The 23948-nt window shown below is 44.5% G+C and overlaps 1 protein-coding gene across 1 annotated transcript in view; it reads right to left on the bottom strand.

Annotated features, from left to right (window-relative positions):
- Positions 1-19768: 19768 nt before the first annotated feature.
- LOC119276412 (protein CHUP1, chloroplastic-like) overlaps positions 19769-23948 on the bottom strand; it is a 7384-nt gene continuing 3204 nt past the window's right edge. The window contains exons 2-6 of the mRNA XM_037557464.1: positions 23489-23620; positions 23215-23396; positions 23021-23132; positions 20206-20340; positions 19769-20126 (exon numbers count right to left, since the gene is read on the bottom strand). Coding sequence (XP_037413361.1) covers positions 19989-20126; positions 20206-20340; positions 23021-23132; positions 23215-23396; positions 23489-23620 — 699 coding nt within the window. The 3' untranslated portion in view covers positions 19769-19988. The remainder of the gene's footprint in view (positions 20127-20205; positions 20341-23020; positions 23133-23214; positions 23397-23488; positions 23621-23948) is intronic.

Genomic DNA, 23948 nt, shown 5'->3' with positions numbered 1-23948 from the left:
CGGTGACTGCCAACCAGAGGTCTCACGACTTCAAATACCCACCGACCACTAGTTTATTACCATTTCTGTCCTTCATATACGCGCTGACGAGTGGGCCCTATGGTAATGTGTGCTGCTGAATGTGGACCGTTTGACTGGTCAATTGATCGTGTTATCAACAAATTACGGAGCTGTATGGTGAGCCAGTGACCGTATGATCACCCTAAAATGTACTCCTATTTTATTAACACAGTACAGACTCAAACTACCATTTCTTTCTTTCGTATACGGGCTGACAGGTGGGCCCCACGGTTATGCGCCCCGATGGTGCAACACTAGTTGTGTCGTTTGACTGGTCAATTGATTGTGTCATCAACAAAATATGGAGTTGTACGGGTGAGCCAGTGACAGTATAATCATGACATGTATTTGTTTAACACGGTACAGCCGCAAGGGCTCATATATACGCGCAAGCACTCACCGCTATAAGCGCACACACGCGAACCCTACCCCTATGAGCACCTTCGAGAGAGTGGGCCAGCATATATGATCTTGAGATTTTACGAAGTCACCATAGGTGCCTCGTAGTCGAGTGGAACGTCTCCTCCCACTGAACGTACATCGCCGGAAAATACTGAAATTAACACAAGATAAATGTGAGCACCGGGACTTTAACCTTGGTGGGCTCGAGAAACCACTGTCCTCTAACCATCCAACCACATGTTGGTTAGCACGACAAAATGTATGTGGTGACCGTGATGAGCTTATTCTGAAGTCCAGTGACCATATCGTGCTTTCGCTTCAAATACAATGACCCTAAGTGTCATCAACAAAATATGGAGCACGCATCAAATGCAAAGTCCGTCAGTGTCATCAACAAAATATAGAGACGTATCGTGAGCTAGATACCATTGTACTATTGTATATGCTTATTTTCTTAGTGGCCGATTGCGTGTGTGGTGTGGTGGGCACATCATTTCTAGTTGTGGTGGGTCAACATGAAGACTCATGGGTCGGTTCCATCCTGCGCCACATATAGGTTGGACCGAGACGGTTATACGGAGACCCGTGTGGAGGACTCGGCGTACAACACGAAGCTACCAGAGTCGCAGAGGACTCTATCCCCACTGATGATAAGCCGACTATATATGATTTGTAACCCTAGGCCCTTAGTATGTTATACAAGCTTGGGGGCTAGTTCGTCGATAGTATACACACACGCACAATGCCTGGTATTCACGTGTACTTTGTACACACCCCTAACACTAATATACAGTACCAGGAGTAGGCTCTTTCTTCAACTGCAAGGGTCCGATCCGAACTAGGGTAAAACTTTGCCTCGTATTACCATCCAGCCTAACAGCCAGGGATATCCTACCGAATGATATGATGAAATCATATCTGCCAACTACTATTAGAGAGGTGTGTCGGGGGGGCAATGTGTGCGAGAGAGGCGTAAAGATAATGTGCGTGTGGGAGACACGTAGGCACATATATGTGCGTATAGAGGGCTAGTAGAGACTGTGCATGTGAGAGAAATAGTGTTTTCCAACTGAGATTAGTGAAAAGAGTGGTACATAGTAGTCAGAAAGAGAGATAGAGAAACAGAGAGAGCATGTGCGTGAGACACCCCGACACCCTGAGAGAGATTGTGAGCATGTGTGAAAGAGAAATGCCGATGCATATAAAGTGTGTGCACTTATGCGTTAGATAGAGATATATATAACGCGTTTGTGAGGGGCGAGGCATAGTGCATCTACGTGTAAAAGGCGGTTCTATGCATTAAATTAAAATATAAATGGCATTATTATTTTTGGATGAGATCATGAATTTTGCAAAATTGCGTATGGACGAAAATCGGTCTATCAGACACCCATACTCTATTGAATTCTAGCATGTGCATGTGTTTATTTCATATTATCGATCCATAGAGTGAGAGCGGTTTGAAATACAGGCAATGGATGCTTTTGCAATTCATATATAAACATTAATTAGTGCACTCCATGTTGTTAGTGTGAAGCACTTTATACATTTGTCACTTGCATGGATACATTCCAAATTGCTAGCTACGAAATAAAATACATGTCGAATTCAACATAAAGGGGGTTTCGAAGATTCGAAGTCATAGGAAGTGCATTCATCTATTTGTACCCGAGATAATGGCATTTGTAAATCAGATGTAAAAGGGGGCATGAATCTTTGTTGTGAGTTTGAACATGGTATATATATTCATACGCATATCTAACTTTTTTTTGCAACCAAGGAGATTATACGTGGAACCATGCATGAACTGAGGTAAGTTGCATATTTTTTAATATATACTCGTGTACTATGTATATTAAAATGTACCCCCTCCATTCCAAAATAATCGTAGCTTTAGGATTTTCAAGAGTAAAGATTTGTGAAGTTTGACAAATCCTGAAAGTTAAATTCAAGAGAACCGAAAACATTAATGCTTCTGCTCCCAAATATTGAACGAAGCGCCAAATAGGCCTCTGGTCACCCGAAACCGCGCAAGACTAATGTTTTGGTGGTAGGAAATTACTATCCTGACTCTGGCCCGTGTAGCCTATCGGCCCGATGTCCAAAGGTCTAAATCGGGGTAGGTTTGTAACTTCACCAAGACGCCAGTCTCAACCGCCTCCGAGAAGCATTCATATGCCGTGGGCGCCTAAACACCCATGCGCTCGGCCGAAATCTATCCCGCCCACATTTGGGACACCTGACATGACTGTCCTACCCCCAACCCGCGATATGTCCGAAATTTTAGATGGGGGCAAAGTTTGTAACTTTCCCCAAATTTCAAACAAGCGCGTCTCAAACCGAAACATTGTTCCCCCTTAGTTCCCCGCCTCCCTCCGTTTCCCCATTCATACTCCGTGGGTGCGAAAACGCCCTCTCCACCAGCCGCGAAACCCCAGCCTCCTCCATCCTCCACCCCATAGCGGCCAATCCACCGCCGCCCTCCTCCATCACGCTGGAGCCGGTACCCCGACGTCGTCGTCCAACGCAACCGCAACCGCAATGCCCTCAAGGACTTAGCAGCTGAAGCCGAGGCAGAGCTGCCTCCACGACACCGACGCCAACGTGCGCCATACCAGAACCACTCCGACCACGCCATCCTCCGCCTCACAGCTGCGGCTCCACTGTCGCAACCGTCCACTGCACCGGAGCTGTTCCCGCTACGCCGTCATTCGCCGCCTCGGATCTGCTTCCCCGCCGCCGACAGACAGCCACCGCACCACACTCAACAACTTGGTCATGGGTTCGTCCAAGGCTGCACCGTCCTCCACAACTTCTGGTTTCCGGCGAACAACAAGATCATCGGAAAAACAGAAGGAGGACACAGCACTGCCAGCAGAAAGAGGTACTCCTCTTACCTTATTCATGCAAATCTTACGTCTCCGCTCACACCGTATTCATCCCACGAAAGAAACTAGTTGAGCGCTTATTACTGCATCTTCTTCGTGATACTAAATGCACAAGGTTTCCTCCCTTTTACTATTTCACCTTTGCTAGAGGTCAGTAACCCGCCTCGATTTCAATTCAGGGTTAGTTGAACCGCAATTAAAAGAAGCAGCACCCGCTTAGGCACGCGGAGCACCTAGTCCGCCTGTTCCCCGGGGAAGCAGCGCATCGGTGTCTATCATAGGGGTGTGGGGCGCAGGAGCTGCTTGCGCCCGATCTGGAGGTCGGCGGGGCTTGAATGGATGGCCGGGGGGGGCGGTGCCAAGCATGGCGGTGCGGTGAGGTCGAGGGGAGGGCGTAGGCAGGGGAGGAATACTGGGCCGGTGGTTGCTGGCGTTTCGAGGAAGATCGTCAACACTGACTGGCTGGAGGTAGATGAAGGCGATCTGCCCGTTCTTTGTACATCGGACGGTGCAGAAAAATGGACTGACCTATTTGCTTTCAGTCGACTGTTATTTTCATAGAATCCTGTAGTAATTGAGTGTGCCATGCATGTTGTAGAGCTATCATATGTCTCCCGTCATTTATTTCTCACCAACCTGCTATCTGCTACATTTACACTGTACTAATTGTGCACACACTTCACCCATACTCACACTATTGTTTTTTTATGCATGGGTATTTCAGACTCTGACACAGTGTTGATGAATGCAGAAAAGAAAAGATAGAAGTCGCTCCAGAGTAATTCGAAGATAAGCAGTAAGCGTTTCATCGCTCTAATGGGTGCAGTGTCAGCAGTTGGAGACAGTAAAAGTAGCTCTGCAGTTGATGATCTCAATTGCCACACACAACCATCCCAGGTGCTTGCTTTAACTTCGCGCTGTCAAATGTGGTTGCATGTTGCATATGGTGTCTAGCTTGTATTGCTTCCAATTTGGTAAAATTGCATCTGCTTACTTTACACATTATACCTTTGATAATGACATGCCTTCCTGTTTTTAATACATACTACATATGTCTATTAACCATGTCCGTACATCAAACTAATGCTCTTTTGTATCCCTCGTCAACACTTATGATGAGACAGTCATCCGGGTGGGTTACTGTGAGACGCCCTACTCGTTTAGAGAGTGCAGTGTCATCCTCCCCACATGATTCTCAAGAAACAGCAAGGCTAAATGAAGATAGTCAACGTAGCTCTCTAGTTGATCATCGCAATTCCCCCACACCACCATAGCAGGTGCTTGCTCTTACTTGGCAGTGTGATATATGGTTGCATGTTGCATATGGTGTCTACCTTGTAATCCTTCTAATTAGGGTAAATTACATCTGCTTAGTTAACACATTATACCTGTGAATATGACATGCCTTCCTGTTTTTGGTACATACTACGTCTTTCTATTAACCATGTTCTTACATCAAACTACTTCTCTTGTGTATCCCTCATCAATGCTCCTAATTTGTTAAATTACATCTCCTTAGCTTACACATTATACATGTGAATATGACACGCCTTCTTGTTTTTGGTACATACTACATCTGCCTATCACACCATGTTCTTACATCAAACTACTGTTCTTGTGTATCCTGCGTCTATCGCTTATGATGAGACAGTCACGCGCGTGGGTTAATATGAGACGCAATACTCTTATAAAGAATGCAATTTCATCCTCTCCACATGATTCTCAAGAAACAGCAAGCCTAAATGAAGATATTGAACGTTGCCCTGTACCTGAAGACAGCACTTCCCCTACACCACCATCACATGTGCTTGCTCCAACTTCGCAGTGTGATATGTGGTTGCATGTTGCATACTGTGTCTAGCTTGTAATGCTTCTAATTAGGGTAAATTGCATCTGCTTAGTTTACACACTATACCTGTGAATATGACATGCCTTCCTATTTTTGGTACACACTACATCTATGTGTTAACCTTGTTCTTACATGAAACTACCTCTCTTCTGTATCCTGCATCAATCACTTACGATGAGTCACCTTTATTCGTTGCATATTGCATATTATTTTTAGCCTGTTGCCATGTATTGCTTCTAATTTGGTCAAATACATTTGTTAGGGCACCCTTTTAATTTGGCAGAGTGATATTGGTTTCATCTTTCATATGGTTTCTAGCTTGCATCGATTCTAACAAGTTCAAGCACATTGTGCTTAGTTTACACTTTATACATCATACATGTCAATATGTCACGCCGTCCTGTTTTCCATACATATTCCATCCTCCTATCATGCGGCTGCCTTACATGAAAGTAGTGTTCGTCAGTATCATGCATCAATAAGTTCTGAAGAGCAAATTTTATTCCTTTTTCTTGTGGGTTTGACTTGACAAGGCAAAATCAAGAAAGAGGAAGGAAAAGAGTAAGGAAGGCGATGATGGTGGTCCTCTGCAGCAACGTAAACGGAGCATCTGTACCAATTCTCCTTGTACTGATAGTGCATTACATGGTCCAAGTCTTCGCTCCCCTACTCCACCATCCAAGGTGCTTGCTCTAACTTGGCAGTGTGATATCTGGTTGCATGTTGCATATGGTGTCTAGCTCGTATTGCTCCTAATTAGTGTAAACTGCATCTGCTTAGCTTACACATGATACATGTGAATATGACACGCTTTCCTGTTTTTGGTACATACTATATCTGTCTATCACACCATGTTCTTACATGAAACTACTCTTCTTGTGTATCCTGCATTAGTCACTTATGATGCGACACCTTTAAGTTGGCAGTGTGATATTGGTTTGCGGCTTGAATATGATTTCTAGCATGTATTGCTTCTAGTTTGATGAACGCCACCTATGACGAGACAGTTTTAACTTGGCAGAGTGATATTGATTGCACCTTCCATATGGTGTCTTGCAGTGTTTCTAATTTGTTGAAGTGCCTTCTGCTTAGTTACCACATCATAGGTGTGAATAAGTCAAGTCGTCTATTTTTTCGTATATATTCCATCCTCGTATCATGACTTTGCCTTTCATTAGAGTAGTGTTCGTCAGTACCATGCATGAATGAGTTCTAAAGAGCGAATGATATTCCTTTTTCTTGTCGGTATGACCTCACAATGCAAAATCAATAAAGCTGAAGGAAATTGGCAAGGCATTGGATGATGGTGGTCCTTCCGAGCAACTAAAACAGAGGTTCTCTATAGATTCTACTCCGCCATCCTCCCAACAAGATTTGCAAGACAATGCAAGGCTAGACAGTCAACATAGCTGTGTAGATGATGAGCACATCTCCCCTACTCCACCATCACAGGTGCTTGCTCTAACTTGGCACTATTATATGTGGTTGCATGTTGCGTATGATGTCTAGCTTGTATTGCTTCTAACTTTGTTGAATTGCATCTGCTTACTTTACACATAATGCCTGTGAATATGACATGTGTTCCTGTTTCTACATCAGACTACTATTCTTGCATATCCCGCATCAGTCACTTATGATAAGGCACCTTTAAGTCGCCACTGTGATATTGGTTGTGTCTTGCATATGATTTCTAGCATATACTGCTTCTAATTTGTTGAAACGCCATACAGTTTGAACTTGGCAGAGTGATACTGGTTGCACCTTTCATATGGTGTCTAGCTTGCAGTGCTTCTAATTTGTTGAAATGCCTTCTGCTTAGTTACCACATCATAGGTGTGAATATGTCACACCATCCTGTTTTTCATACATATTCCATCCTCGCATCATGTGTTTGCCTTTCATCCGAGTAGTGTTCATCAGTATCCTGCATGAATGAGTTCTGAAGAGCGAATTTTATTCCTTTTTCTTATCGGTTTGACTTCACAATGCAAAATCATTACAGCTGAAGGAAATTCGTCCGACAGTGGATGATGGTGGTCCTTCGGAGCAACTCAAACAGGGGGTCTCTACAGATTCTACTCTGCCATCCTCCCAACAAGATTTGCAAGACAGCACAAGGCTGGACAGTCAACGTAGCTGTGTAGATGATGAGAACATCTCCCCTACTCCACCATCACATGTGCTTGCTCTAACTTGACACTATTATATGTGGTTGCATGTTGCGTATAATGTCTAGCTTGTATTGCTTCTAACTTGAATTTCATCTGCTTACTTTACACATAATGCCTGTGAATATGACACGTGTTCCTGTTTCTAGAACATACGTGTACACGATGAGCACATCTCCCCTACTCCACCATCACAGGTGCTTGCTCTTACTTGGAACTGTTATACGTGGTTGCGTTTTCCGTATGATGTCTAGTTTGTATTGCTTCTGATTATGTTGAATTGCATCTGCGTAGCTTACAACTTATACTTGCAACAATCACTTACCCATAAGACACATTTAACTTGGGACTGTGATGTAGGTTGCATCTTGCATTGTCTTCTAGCTTGTACTGCTTCTAATTTCTTGAAATGGCACTTACGACGAGACACTTTTTACCTGATAGAGTGATATTTGTTTCATGTTCATATGGTGTCTAGCTTTCATTTCTTCTAATTTTGTTGAAATGCCTTCCGCTTACTGTTTTTTCATACATATTCCATCCTCCTATCGTACGTGTGAATATGAAACGCTGTCTTTTTTGTATATATTCCATCCTCTTGCGCTTGCCTTACATCAAAGTAGTGTTCGTTTGTATCATGCATCAACCAGTTATGCAGAGCTAATTTTATTCATCTTCTTGTGGTTTTGACTTCATAAGGCAATATCAGAAAATAGGAAGGAAAAGAGTAAGTTTGGGGATGTTGGTGGTACTCCGCACCGACGCAAACAAAGACTCTCTAGATTTGCCACTGCAACTGCTAATGAAGTTGAATTCCCAAGTCTACATGATGAGTTCATCTCCCGCACTCCACCATCGCAGGTGCTTACTCTAAGTTGACAGTGTGATAATTGGTTTCATGTTGCATATGTTGTCTAGCCTGTATTTCTTCTATTTTGATTAAATTGCACCTACCGAGTTTATACGTTATACATGTGCATATGACATGGCTTTCTGTGTCTAGAATACACTTCATCTATCTATCATACCATGTTCTTATATCAAAGTATTGCTGTTGTGTATCCCGCATGAGTAACTCATGATTGGACGCTTTTAACATGGCAGTTTGATAGTGGTTGCATCTTGCATCGATTTCTACATTGTACTGCTTCTAATTTTTCGAATTGCCACTTATGACAAGACACTTTTAACTTGACAGAGTAATATTGGTTGCATCTTTCATATGGTGTCTAGCTTGCATTACTTCTATTTTCTTGCAAATCCTTCTGCTTAGTTTGCACATCGTAGCTGTGAATATGTCATGCCGTCCAGTTTTTCTTACATATTCCATCCTCATACGGTTGTCTTACATCAAAGTATTGCTTGTCTGTATCATGCATCAATGAGTTCTGAAGAGTGATTTTATTCTTTTGTGTTGTGGGTACAGCTTGACATGGCAAAGTCAAAAAAGAGCAAGGAAAATAATATAGTAGGGAGTGTTGTTACTCGTCGGGTGAAACGGAAAAGGCTCTGCCGTCGAGATTCTGCTGGTACTTATAGTGCAGTAGAAGGTCCAAGTCCACCGGCTAAATCTACAAACACAGTATCACCTGCTCCACCAGCTGCAGCATCCGCTTCAACTGTACCAGCATCTCAACCAGTTACTCGTTCGTTTGCTCCGGAACTGGCCAGTTCCCAAGTTGCCTTCACACCTAACACTACTTCCGAAGCACTGCTGACACAACAGGACTTGGCAAGATCAGATGAACCTCATGAGCATCAACACCAAGACGGTACCTGACCGAGTCAAGTTGCAGTTGCATGCTCCTTTATATGTACTCTCATAGTTTGATGTACACTAACACTTTCCATATTCGTTGTTGAACTAGCACCACGGCGCAAGCGGAAACAGACATCAGGGATAATGCTTGACAGATTAACAAAATGTAAAGGAGGAAGAATGGAGATCCATTTTGAGGCAGGTTTAAAAAGGCCACGTGATGCTATAGAGTCAGCCAAGTTAGTATCAGAGGCAGCCGTTGCCGTTAGGTGTCATGCGCGTATCCTCCCAACGTGGATCCAGTACAGGAATGAGAAAGACAATACCCAGTTTAACACCTTCCTTGACCATTTATCCATAAGTAATGTTATTGATCGCAATTAGTAATATTGTCTTGCTCTGTCCCATACTTTCTAGCTTCCTCCTAATAAGACTCACATTCTTTTTTCAACAGATGAGGTTCAAGTTGGATCCAAAAAATGATGCAACTAAACAAGCATGCACTTATGTTTTTCAGTCTGCTCTGCGACAGTATCGGTACCACCTTAGAAAATCTCACTTTGAAGGCAAGGCTAACAATGAAATCGTCCAAACATCTCCATGGAATATATTACAGATGAAGACTGGACAGCTCTTGTTAAACACTGGTCTAATCCAAAGTATCAGGTAGGCTATATGTATTTGATCAGACCACATATTGAACTTGTATTTATGTATGTGCCTTACAAGTGTATCTTCTTCTAGGCTAACTGTTTGAAGAACAAAACCAACCGTTCTAAAGTGAAATTCCAACAGACAACAGGATCTCGTAGCTATATTGCACACTGCGGGGCTCTTGTAAATAGCTGCTACTTCCTTCTTTTTGTGTGCCATATTATCGTATCTATATTGACTTGTTCCAAATACAGCGGAAAGCCCGTGCGGGCCAAAAAGAACCTGAACCGAATGCAGTGCAAATCTTCAAGGATCGCCACACCAGCAAGATGAAGGGCATGAGCACACCAGTTCAAGACGCTGTTGTAAGTCCTTACTCCTCCTGCCTTGAACTGATTGGTACTGTGATTTGTTCATTTAACTACTTGGTTTGCAGCCAATGTCAGTTGCTCTGTTCACTTTTATACACAGTTCTCTTGACGTATCATTTCACTTTACATGGTTTAAAAGAGATGAAGGATATCCTTTTGGTCTCGATCTGTAATCTAGTTGTTATGTTCACGTGCGCACACAATGATAAAATAGCCTGTTTGTTTTATATCTGTTTGCCCATGATATGAATGATGTCATACTATGTTCATCCTACTTTAAACCATGTCTCTTTATCCTTAGATGTCAACGAATGTGAGGAAATAGACAATACAGTAGGCATGCTCCATGGACATATGTTCCGAAAGTGATTTTATTATGTAGTTGGCACTACAATACATGCTAATGTATTACAGTAGTTCACCAAAATAAGTTATGTATAAATGTTTAGCCTACTTTGTTTGTTTTTGTCTCATTAGTAACTCACTGGTACACTAATCTACAAGTTCAAACTTTCAGGAAGCTATGGAACAAATGATTGAATAGCCACAACCACCTGAAGGTGACGAGGCTACTACAGGCACAATGTCACCTCTTGCTGCAGTGCGTCAGTATCTCTCCACTAACAGTGCAAAAAGCACCTTCCTGCGTAATTCTGGGTTGGTTATCAAGGTAACCTCGTCCAAATCGCCTACTGAACAAAATCTTCCTGCTAGACAGAGTGATATATTTGTGCTCCAGACACAAGTCCAATCCCTAATGGACGTTGTTTCGAAAACAAGAATAGTGGTTGAGAAATGCCGTCAAGATATGAATGGTTTTGAAACCAGACTATCAGACATTCGCTTCGTTGTTGAAGAGCAATGGCGGAAAAAGGTGGAGATCGTGCTGCTCCATCAGATTCTACAACCTGAAACATTAGCACTCACGTCAAATGATCTGTGCTTCTATACATCTGATGGTGCTTTTATCTGGAAGGACTGTAAACTTTATGCCAACAGGCCTTTTGTTGTATGATTGGAATTTATTTTGTTGTGATACAACGTTTATGATGCTGCCACAGGCTGCAGTAATTATGACGCTATTTTTGTATAGTGTAGGTTTATGTTAGTAATGTATTCAGACGAAAGCTTCGTAGGAGCCCAACATGCCAACATTCGTCGGGCCCATTCCAATTGGGCTAAAAACGATTACGGGCTGAAATTGGCATGTAGCCCACTAAAAATATCTGGGCTTAAATTAGCATAAGCTTTCAAATTTTTCTGGTAGGCCTGTGCCCATAGTGGGCCTTTAACAGGCCTAAACATAATTTGGGCCCTCAGTAAAAATAGGCCATTTACAGGTGTAAATATCTCGAGCCCATAAAAAACATGGGCCTTTAATAGACCAAAAGTGAGATTGGGCCCTGATTGTGCCAAATAACCCACTGGACTTAGCAGGCCGAAATGGTGGCCCATTTACGATGCGGATATTTGACAGGCCGAAATTTGGACGGGCCGTAAATGTGCCGACCTAATACACGGGCCTTTAACAGGCCGGAACTTCGGTCGGGATAGATTATCGTCGTTTTTATATGGGCCGTTAATGGGCCCGATATGAAGTTGGGCCACATATGGCCCATGGTTTACGTCCAGCGTTAACATGCCGAAAATGACAACAGGCCGAAAGTGGCCCAAATCTATAGTGGGCCTCTAACAGGCCGAATGACAGACATGGCCGAATATGACCCAAATCCTTCACGGTCGTTTATGGGCCGAAAGTTTTGATGGCCTGTAAATGGGCCGAAATAAAGCCGGACCTTTAACAGGCCGGAAATACACCGGGCCGTAATTCGGCCCAATTACTTAGCGGACTATTAACGGGCCAGAAGTGACCATGGGCCACATTGATGACAAGTTTAGACCAGGCCGTTGACGGGCCGATTTGACAGAGAATGTTGGGCCTTTAGCTGGGCTGGCCCATTATGGTCTGCAGAATCTTGTGGGCCTTTAGCTGGGCCGGCTCATTGTGGTCCGCAAAATCTTGTGGGCCTTTAGCTGGGCCGGCCCATTATGGTCTGCTAAATTTTGTGGGCCTTTAGCTGGGCCGGCCCATTATGGTCCGCTAAATCTTATGGGCCTTCGGTTGGGCCGGCCCATTTAAACTTTGTGGGCCACTTTTGGGCCGGTCCACATGTCAACATATCATAGGCCCATCTCGACCGTTGGATGAGTGACACCTGTGCCATCGCGGAGCTGACACGTGGATCCGTCAGCCAATGAGAATTTTACACGTGGAAAATCGGCATTTGTCGTGGCTGTTAACGGGTTATCGGATCCAAAATCCGACCCGATAGCTTAACGGCGTTCCGTTACGGTGGATGCCACGTGTCGGTCACCCTTGACGAAAGCACTTCTGTGATGCGCGATTTATCGTCATGGAAGTGGACACTTCCGTGATGATAATTTTGGTAATGTCATGGAACACTTCTACGATAGCACATGTATGACTATCTTGATTCTGTCATAAATTTGTCATGGATGTACATGCATGACAAAAAACGTGACCTAGTGTGACAAACACGTATCATCACGGAAGTGTATTTTTTTGTAGTGAATACAATCAAAAAAGAGATGCTGAATTGTTTCTGATTCATTACAAAAGACACATGTCTTATCCTCTACATGTCTGCGCTTGGCCAAATTATCTCTGGTCAAGCTTTTGTTGTAGTAAATCAACCACAGGAAAACATGTATATTGGGAGGGACCTTAATTTTCCAAATATCATCGTTAATCTCAGAAGGTATCCCCCCAAAGTTTATCATTTTGTAAAAGGACTTGACAGAGTACTTACTGGAAGATTCCAGCATCCACACAGGTTGGTCTGGGAAGCCAGACAGTACAATCTGTTTAACTAAGTTAATTAACTCATCCCATCTAGCCAAAACCCTATCATCTACACACCTCCTAAAAGAGAGATGGAGTTCATCACCTACCCAGACCTGTGCAAGAGTGGCATCTTGTTGTTGACAAATGTCAAACAGATCCCAAATAGCAGTTTTTAAGGAACAGTCCCCCACCCAAACGTCATGCCAGAAGGCAATATTTCTACCATCTCCAGGGATCCACCTATAAAAGTTTTTAGAAGCTGCAAGTGCCCAAGATAGGCTTTTCATTAAGGGGGCCCCAATGTAGCCTTAGTGCTGAGAAATTGGGATTGTTAGTATTATACTTGTAGGCCATAATTTTTTTCTAGTCACCATCTCTATCATCATAGAATCTTTTTCCCCAAGAAGCCAAAATGGCCATATTGAACTCTCTAAGGCTGGGCACCCCCATACCACCAAATTCTTTCTTCCTGGAGATCAGTCCCCAGTTAGCAAGATGATATTTGTGATTATCACCCACATTACCCTAAAAGAAGTGAGACATTTGAGATGTAATCATATCAATAGCCCATTTGGGAAATTTAACAATAGACATCAAGTAGGCAGGAATACTGGCAATACAAGTGGTAAGAAGGATCAATTTGCCCCTGTAGGAGAGAAATCTCCCTAGCCAACCAGCTATATTCTTAATAATCCTGTCTATAATGGGTTGAAGATCTCCCCTTCTAAGTTTCTTAAAATGTAAAGGCACCCCTAAATATTTAAAGGGAAAATCCCCAAGCTGAAAACAGAAAACTTGAGCAAAGTCTTTTGCCATTTGATTAGAAACATTAATTGTGTGCAAATCACTCTTGTGAAAGTTAATCTTCAAGTTTCACAAAGCAAGTTAGAATCCATTTCAAATTTTTATCACAAGCTAAAGAGTTATCTAGGAAAAGGATGGTATCATCAGCATATTGCAGACTAACTACCCCTCCAGGAATGGCATGGGGCAGCAGCCCACAGATCAAGTTTCTATTGACAGCTTTCTGAAGCATCTTAGAAAAGACATCAGCCACCAAATTAAACAACAAAGGTGAGTGAGGATCACCTTGCTTCAAGTCTTTCCCCCTAGCAAAGTGGGGGCCATTTGTGTCATTAATTCTAACCTGAAAAGTCCCCTGGTGAATAGTAGTCATAACCCAACTAACCCATTTATTGCCAAAACCTGTAGACAGAAGCATTTCCTTTAGAAAATCCCAACTCACTCTATCATAGGCTTTCTCATAATCAAGTTTAAGAATTAACCCACTAGATCCAGATCTATGTATTTCGTGAATAACTTCATGAGCCATAACCACACTTTCCAAAATAATCTCCCTTTAATAAAGGCAGTCTGATTGGTAGAAATAAGCTTGTCACACAAAGGGGACACCCTAGTGGTTATAGCTTTAGAGAAAATCTTAACAGCACAATTACTCAAACTGATAGGTCTAAAAAAATTCATGTCCCTAGCTAAAGGCACTTTAGGTATAAGGGTAATGATAGCATAGTTCAGTTTATACATGTCTAGAACACCATTCTCAAAATCTTTAACCATCCACATAAAATCCTTTTTGATCAACTCCCAGAAAGTTTGGTAAAACAGGAAGGAGAGGCCATCAGGGCCAGGAGCACCACTAGAGTAGGAACTCATAATGGCTTGCTTAATTTCCTCTTCAGAAAAATATCTCTTTAAAAGTTTCCTCTCCTCATCACTAACCATGTCCTCAATGGGCCAGAAATCATAATCCAAGTGGACGTCAGGTTTGGGCTCAAAAGCAAACAACTCCCTATAAAAGGAAGTAGCTAACCAAAGCATATCCTTGGTAGAAGTAACCACACCATTAGGACTAATTCAGTAAGATGATTCTTTCTATGTCTATGATTGGCAAGGGCTTGGAAGTAAGCATTGTTCCTATCTCCCTCCAAAATTTTCTATTTCTAGATCTCTGCCATAAGGAAGTTTCCTCTTTTTTCCAAATCTCATCAAGTTCCTTTTTAATGCTCTTTATCATATCAAAATCAGTAACAGAGAGCTACTGAGACTCAGATAAGACATCAAGGTTATCAAACTCCATAAGGAGTGCCTTTTTTTCTTTTTCAAAGCTGCTTCTTGTTAATATTCTAGCCCTTTGTTTTCTTTCTAAGGACCCTAGTTTTAGCCATCCAGTTATCAGCCGAAGAATTAGTAGAGGACACAGAATTCCAAGCTTCTGTAACCATTTGGTGGAACCCAGGCTGGGATAGCCACCATTTTTCAAATCTAAATGGTTTAGGGTTAGATGGGGCCCTAGCTCCAGTGTCCAAGACCAAAGGAGTGTGATCACTCCCCACTCTGGGGAGTGTTGTCAAAGTTGAAAAAGGGAAATGGGCATTCCAGTCCACAGAAGTGAACACTCTGTCAAGAACAACAAAGATAGGGGAACTCTGGTTGTTTGACCAGGTAAATACTCTGTTAGAGATAGAAATCTCCATCAGGGCCCATCTATTGATCCATTCATTGAAGAGAAGTGCAGCCTGATGGTTAATCTGACCATCGCTCTTCTCAGTTTCATTCCTAATCAAGTTAAAGTCTCCCCATATCAAGACATGATAAGATGAACTAGTCATAGTATCATGCAATTCAACAATAAACTCCATTTTAAACACAATGGAAAAACTTTGGTTAATAAAACCAATAACCTCAAATAAATTCTTCTTAAACCCCAATAAGATCCCACCAGCAGTATTAATAGCAGACAGAAAGTGCCAAGTAAAATTACCAAAGCTATCAATAGCTTTGAGAAAACCCTCAGAAATAATCTCTCTCTTAGTTTCTTGAAAACCAATAAAGTCAGGATTAGATTTGGTGATAGTATCACACAGGCTCTGACTTTTTCCAAATTGTCCAAGACCCCTAATGTTCCAAATAAGACCTATCATAATTAAGCAATTTTAAAAGGATGTGATAAGCCATAAGGCTTGGCTTTAGTTAGCACAGTGGGAGTTTTCCTAAGAGTAATAGTAGTGACAATTGGCTCAAAGGAAAAATCACTCACAGGTGTACTAACTACATCATTAGCATCAAAATCTAGGTTGTCAGGCAAAATAATTTCAGGGTTCTTGCTGGCAAAAACCAAGCATCTCTCTCTTTCCTCAGCCACCATCTCATCAATGGTGTTTTGCTTTTGAAATTCATCACTCCAATTATTAGATTAACTTGTTCCATTTGATCAACAAGAACAGTTCTATCAATAGTGGAAAATGATTTATCTTTAAATGTTTTTGGGATTTCCAGATTCTTCCTCCTCTTATATGCAACAACTTTCTCCATGATATTGACATTCCATGACCTCTTTAGCAGGCTTTTGAGTTAACACAGGCCCCCATTTAGATTTCTTCTCAATAATGCCCCATCTCTCTGAACTTGGTTGAGTGATTCTAGCAGGGACCTCTTCAGAGAATCACTTTGTAGGATATGTAAGGCCTCGGGAGGGAAAACCCCCAACTCCTCTTCTTTGGGTTCCTCATTTTCAGACTCAGATAAGTCCACAGACCTGAGCAGGCCCTCACAATAATCCATACTCCCAGATCTCTCCCCAAGTAAGGTCATATCCATTATTCTAGAAGGAACAGGAGTCTTTGAGATAGACTCTCTTCAATCATGGTCTCATCTTTTTCCTCACCTCTGGTAAACTCTTGATCAAATCCCAACAGATTATCTTCATGTTTAACCCTCACCATAGTACCATCAGAAGATGGACCACTTTGAATAGCTCAACCATTGCACATTCCAAGATAAAATCCTCCTGATCAGAATCAGGGCATTTTTCCATAGGTGACATCCCCACACTGTGAGAAACATGCTTGCCAGACCCATGTTTGGCTGGGAAATTAGCTTTATCTAGCTCATCAATGGCCAGGCCCCCATCACCAGATCCATCAGAAGCATGTTCTCCATGAGTCCCACTGCCTTCAGCAGCATGATCTTCCTCAGCTCTTTCTTCTTCCTCATCACCATCCTCATCATCTTCCACATCAATGACAGAGTCCACTCCACCCACCTGTTCAAATCCCTCAACAATAAAACCTAGCAGGAAGAGTGTTCTTCTTCATCTCAATCAGCCTCTCAAAAGGGATCTCTACAAGCAATTTTAATCCTAACATTCTCAAAAAAGGTTCTAAACATGCCATTCCAGTCTACATCAGTAAGCACCCCAAAGAGAGAAGCAATTTGATCAAACACTTTCCAAGTGCACCATTTTGGAGGAATCCCCTCGATCAGAACCCATGCTTCAATTAATTCCCCAAAAGGGGCACAACCACCTTTCCATTCAGTCAAAGTAACATTCAGATCCCGGGGTAAAGAAAATCCAGGCAGCTCAGTGAGATCTTCAACTTTCTTCCAAGGTGGAAATCTAACCAAGAAAGTCTTGCTAGATAACCCTCTGATCTGCCATGGCCAAAGTCTAGTCTTGCAAAAAGTTGCAGTCAGAAGTTCCATCAACTTAGAGCAGTCCACTTCTCCTTTCAGAATGTTCACCACAGCACAGTTCTGAAAATTCAGCCACTTTGATTCATTGGCAACAGGGACATCTACATGGTAGAAACCAAGCCCCCACGCTCCACTGCCAAAGAAAGCAGCAGTGGGTTGAACTTTGGACCACGCAGCATAGTTATTGACATTGTGGTTCTGCTGACAAATGAAACATGCTTTTGGCTTCACACAATTTCCAACATAGTGACCAGGCCCCCCACAATTGAAGCATGTCATGTCTTTATACCTAGGATCAAGGACCTGTTCAACCTCCACTTCACCAGATTGAGAGGATTGTACCTGGGCCGAACCCGCAGTTGAGGCTGTGGATCTGGTAGGTTTGGGAGCAGGGGCCTGTTCCTTTGCGGGCAGAGCAGATGGCTGCTTGCGACCAACGAATGAGGCATCCTTCTGTCCCGCGGCCTTGGATTGCCCGCAACAAGATTGCCGCCCCTCCTGCCCGGCGATCGGCCATCTTTGATCCGCGCTTCACTACCTCCGCAAAGGAAAGCGTGCCGGGGCCAATTCCCTCTTGCGAGATCTTGATGCTCTTTGGTGGTGGATTGAAAGGTCGAATTGAAGCTGGGAAGCAATCAGCAGCGAGAAAGGAATTGATCTCGACTAAGTCCTTCTGAATCCAACAGAGGAGTCCGGAGTTAGGGTTGTTTCGAGGCTGCGGGGTAGGTGTTTTGTAGTTAGGGCACCGGGTGGGGGGGAGGAATAAGCCAGAGTTGGCCAAAGTGCTCCTCTACACTTTCTAGAGTTTCTGCTTTATGTAATCAACTCACCCTACCCGCTTTATCACCCAGGACACGGAATTTGCACTTGGGACCAGTCAACGCTGAGTTTGGGGGGGGGAGTGGCAAGGTGCCGACGCCCCCACCAAGGTGTTCCTGCCTAGGTTCTGCTCGAGCCCCTCACCGGAATCCGGCTCTGACGAGGTCTCACCAGCTGTATAAACACCACCATGTTTTTCAACATCCACAGTTTCGAGAGGGAGAACCCCCAAATCCATAGCCAAACCCTCACCCTGATTACGAACACCCAAAACAATTTCGTTTGCAACCTTTCGCTGGCGCAATCGAAATTCCCGCAAACTAACTCTCAGAGACAAATCAGCATGAATGTAATGCATACCTGACTCACCAGGCCAAGTCGGGGGCTCGATGGGTCGTCGCTGAGCTCGGATCAGTTGGGGCAGACGACCTACTAACGGCGTTGGGGCCAAACAATCCCCGACGGAAGGTACTCCGACGGGATGTTGGCGATGCCCTCCCACGAAGGCGGTCAGATGTTGAGCCTGGATGGATTCGCCGTCCTGAAATTCTCCCACCACGCAGCTTGGCACGGATCCGATGATTCGACCTCCTGGACCGCCCAGAAGAGAAGCTCCACATCCTCGCAGCCGTCGTCTCCGATGAAGCGCGCGCGCTCGACGAAGTTCGCGTGGCGGAGGATGTGGAGATGGATCTCCCCCCTCTCGTCTCGATCGGGGAAGCGCTCCATCACCACCCGACGCATCTCGCGGCGAGCCTCCGGCGAGTGTGGATCGATCTCGGGCAGTGGTGCCGCTGTCGGAGGCGGAAGCGCCCGCGGTTCCGCTACCCGTGCCACCGGCGCAAGCCGGCGTACCCGAACACCGCGGCGGCGCGCCCCAGCCATGCGAGATCTCCGATGGAGAACTGGGGCGGGGAGGACTCGATGAGGTGCGGGGGTGGGTGAGGGGCTGCGGATAAGCAAGCTTTAATGGCACCTCGGTCGCTTCTCCCGAGGGGGAGGGAGGGGGAGGGGAGGGAGCGGTCATCTCGCTATCGTCTCAATCTACTCAACACCTCTCAGTATCTCTCTTTTCTCTCGAAAACCCTATTATATTTTTATGTTTATAATTAAGTTTATTTTTCTGTGCTATAATTGCAATGTTTGGGAATATTTCGTTCAACAGGGGGCTGACATCTGGAGGGTAATCTCGAACATGCCATGCTCTTCACATGATCACGAGGACCATCGTACGTTGGTTGGGGTTAATCTGTCTAGCAGTCCGAGCATCCTTCAGACCATCATCAGCATCAGGAGGTCCCAATCCTCTCTCATTGCTTGCCATAGGCGCAGTGCATGCGGACACCGCTCGAGTCTCGAGGGCATGGTGTACGTCTGCAATCCCTTGCCTTGTTTCAGAAACATAAAATCCCACGTGGTAGAAATCATCCATCACCAGTTTGGCACACACAAACAGCTAAATTTTCACATCACGTGACACTATAATCAAATTGCCTGTAACCCCAAAGGGAACAACAGGGGAGCGTAATAAGAAACGGTGTACACATATTTCTACTGGGAAAGAACAAACAGAATTGTTTCGGGGGAAGAAATATACAGCATTTGTCAACACGAACAACAACCTAATAGTAACACCACGAGACACAAGGAGGAGACGCTCAGGGCCTCCCAACGAGCCTTTGATGTTGCTGCCGCATGCGTGTACTCTGTTTTTGCCGCTGAAATCGGCACAGGGACGCCTTCTCCTTGAGCTCCTGGAACGCGCGCATGGTGTCGGCGTCGAAACCGTTCGCAAACTGTACCAAGCAACGAGCACGGATTCCTTTAAGTTGGTCTTTGGTTACCACGCTCGTTTTTCTGCGAATAATTACCTACCTGGTGTACTCTGAAGGCGAATCGTACTCCTTGAAGCATCAACTCCTCTTCGTCTGGGCCGACTTTGATGGCTTCAAGCTCCGAGGAAACCCGTTCCAAGTACCTCCTGGCTAACTTCACGGATTGGAATTTGATCTGTACATCAAATCTTCCATTAGAGGTCTGGTGATGGCCTGCTGTACATTTTCTACGGCGTTAACATCACCTTCATGTAAATGACTACAGTCATCCGGGTTTTTTCGCCCGTTTTGAATGCATAAGGTAGAAAATGCTCTACCTTTCTATTAAAAAAAAGCATAGACCTTTCGATTCATAAATAGTTCAACCTTTTGGATTGTTTGCCAAATCTCATAGCAGGCAAGAAACAAGTGAAAGACTTACTTGAAGAAAGCTTTAATAGAGTTTCTGATTCCATGCCTTTGGCGAACCTTCCACTGGTTCTATCAATTTTGAAACAGCAAAGCGTCGGCAAGAGAGTTAGCGATCTACAACTGGCTGGGTGGACTGGTGGTGACATGGGTGGGTCCTCTACTTTATTTACGAGGAGAATGTGCGACCCAATTGACAGCCTTAATTCATATCCTAGCTTGTCTGAGAACGAGCTTCGCTTGTTGACTTTGCCCTTTCCTTAGACAAAGAGCCGAGCCCCCTGCTTGGTCGGCAGTGTGTTGCCATTCAACTCTACACAAGCATGTCATTGGGCTACTCGCGTCATCGGCGGCTACAAAGGAGAAGTGGTGGTTGATGAAATAGTCCTCCAACTTGTAGCACTTCGTGGTTAACATGAAAACTTTACATAGTTATCCTCCCTCGGTAGGCAAATAGCCTTTGCGACTTACATCTCTACTATAGGAGGAGAAGTAGGAATAACACCAAATTTTCAAACGCCATCGTCCTCACAAGAGACAGTGGGTGGCAAATCCATGGAAAATAGGTCAACCTTTTGATATGCGTACAATATTGGATAATAAAAGAGTATGTTTCCGTCTTCAGTTAGATTAGATGATACGGTTTTTGTAGTGGAGAGAATTTTCGTCTTGTTTTTCATGGCCTAGCATATTCAACATTGCTCTTGCGATTAACCGTTTGACGTAGAAATTATAGCCATTGAAAATATAGCTATTACGCCGTCGCAAATGACAGTTGAATCGGTAGTTACAAAATACATGAGAGAATAAAGAGGACATGGATGTAGACTATGCTGGATATGAAATGGAAATTTAGGAGAAAATCATTTTACACTATAGACTGTACACGAGAATGTAGACTATCTGCCAAGTGAGAATTTTTGCCTCCCAAGCTCCATGGAGCTCAAAATTTTGCAAAAGTCAAAAAGCACCTTTGAAGTGACAATTTTTTTTAAAAAAAACTACACATATACACAAGAATGTGTACTTCATTCATGTAAATTTTCATAATCAATATGTTTTGATGTGACTACCAAAAACAAATATAATGATGAACTTTTATAGGACGCACTAGAAATTCATGTTTTTTTTTGTAGCTCACATCAAAACGTAGTCCGCCCGTTCCAAAATAATTGGAGTTCTAGATTTGTCCTAAGTCAAACTTGCTAATCCAACACCAAATACACATAATACAAAAGCAGTTTTGATAAAGAATCTCATGAGACTAATTTGGTGTTTTAGATGTTTATATATTGTTCTATAGACCTGGTTAAACTTAAGCAAGTTTGACTTGGGGCAAACCCAGACTTTCAGTTATTTTGGATTGGATGTAGTAGTATACATCCCTGTATACATGCGTAATTTTCAGAAAATTTTAATACTTTAAATTTCGAACTAAGTTTTATTCTTTGACAAAAATCAGGATCCATGGAGCCCTAGCTAGTTCTATTAGCAATTTCCGCTATCTACTAGAGGTGCTCTTACCTTTTTTTTCTCAACCAGGCTTAACCCGTTCTCCATTAATTTCTGAATAAAATAACCCAACATTGTTCATTACACCAGCAAGATCAGATTACGGAAGCAGGGAGAAGGGGAGAGCGAGTTGGGGTTGGGGAATACCGAAGGAAATCAACCCTCTGCGGATGCTTGCCCAAAAACCGTCTAACAGACAGAGATGCCCTTACTTAGACCAAACATGAGTGGATCGGGAATCATCCCATCTGTAATGCTGAGAGCAGCAGTAGATGGGACACTATCCAACAAATTCGGGCCGGGACACTGATTTTTGGGGCTTCCAGCTAATTTCCCGGAGGGGCTCGTGTAGGCGAAGAAGACAGCAGCAAAACAGAACAAAACGAGATCGGACACCCGATCTGACTGTACTGGTCTTGAGAATGGGCGAGAACATTTGAGGCCGAACCAGTTGCGGCACTCAAGCGGGACCACGCATACGCATCCATGGCCGCCCGGCAATGCGTACCTATGCTACGCAGAACGACACGGCTCCCGAGGTGTCATGGGCTTGTTGTCTAGCTCTAGCTCTAGAGACAGGAGCGAACGAATTAGCGAGCATGGTCACGAGATCGCGTCCGTGCCACACTCACGTGCACCCCCACAGCACGAGACAAGAAAATGCCACGCCTATCGATCCCCTCGGCTGGCCCCGGGTACATGTCGTTGCTTACGCCGCGCACCCACCTACGTACATACGCTCTCTCTCTCTCTCTGCCCGTGAACAGATCCAGAAGGTCGCGTACGCGTCGCATCACGTGTGGGTGCGTTTCTTCAGACTTCAGCTACTCGCATCTCTGCAGATTCTAGTGCGCGCACCGCAAACCCAAGACGGTTGCTGCCCTATCACTACTCAGACGAGTACCAAGATGGAACTAGTTACTGTACTACGTTACCTGGCTGACGATCCCGGCGTCCTGCATCCACTCCGACGGGATCTGGAACCGGGCGTACCTGCTGGTGGCGCCGTCGCGGACGCGTGCGAGGTTGTACACGCCGTGCTCCAGCCTGCACGCACGCAGCACCCTTGTTGTTGGTTGCCACATGATAAAATGCGGTACTGAAACCGCGGAGTTAATTTGACGCTTACTTCTCAAAGAGGGCCTGCATCTTCTTGAGCGCGGCGGCGCAGGGTTGGCGGGGGTCGTCGCGGAACGAGGACGCCTCGGCCTCCAGCTTCTTCAGGTCGCAGTAGCCGAACGCCGCCTCCCGGAGCGCGTCCGCCTTCTGCTCCGGCCACTCGAAGTGCTTTAGCACCGCGCGCTCGTCCACCTGCAATGCAACCATGGCCACCAGCCAATTACCAACCGCCGTCACCGGTGACCACCGAACAAGCACCTCAAGTGAATGAATTGCTGCCGCACCAGGCGGGATAGCTCGTCGTCGAGCCACTTGACGAAGCTGACCACGCCCTCGATGTTGACCAACGCCGCGCCCTCCACCTCCTTGATCAGGAACCGGATCAAGTCGCCCTGCGTCTCCACGTCCGACCTGATCTGCACACCACAACACAATACACACTTTCTCTGTCAATTCCAGCGACGTACTACAGTAACCCTGTTCCATTTCCAAGTGTAAATGACTCCAACGCCTAACCAACGTCCGGGCGATCGACACCGGGCACGGTGATTCTCGGATTAACTACTAGAGCCCGTGTAAAGCGCACATGCATCCGCCGCAAATATAAATGCAGCGCATTTCGATCGCTCGCTCGCTCGATCCCATCGAGCCATGCCCACTTCGGATTCCGTGCAGCCGTTTCTGCTTCTGTCTTCTCTAGTCACGGTACACACCAATTGAAGTTGTGTAGTACTCCTGCCATCA

Source organism: Triticum dicoccoides, chromosome 3B (assembly GCF_002162155.2).
Source record: "Triticum dicoccoides isolate Atlit2015 ecotype Zavitan chromosome 3B, WEW_v2.0, whole genome shotgun sequence".
NCBI lineage: Eukaryota > Viridiplantae > Streptophyta > Magnoliopsida > Poales > Poaceae > Triticum > Triticum dicoccoides.
The sequence above is the reverse complement of the archived record's forward strand: the minus strand, read 5'-3'. Positions and strand labels throughout refer to the sequence as shown.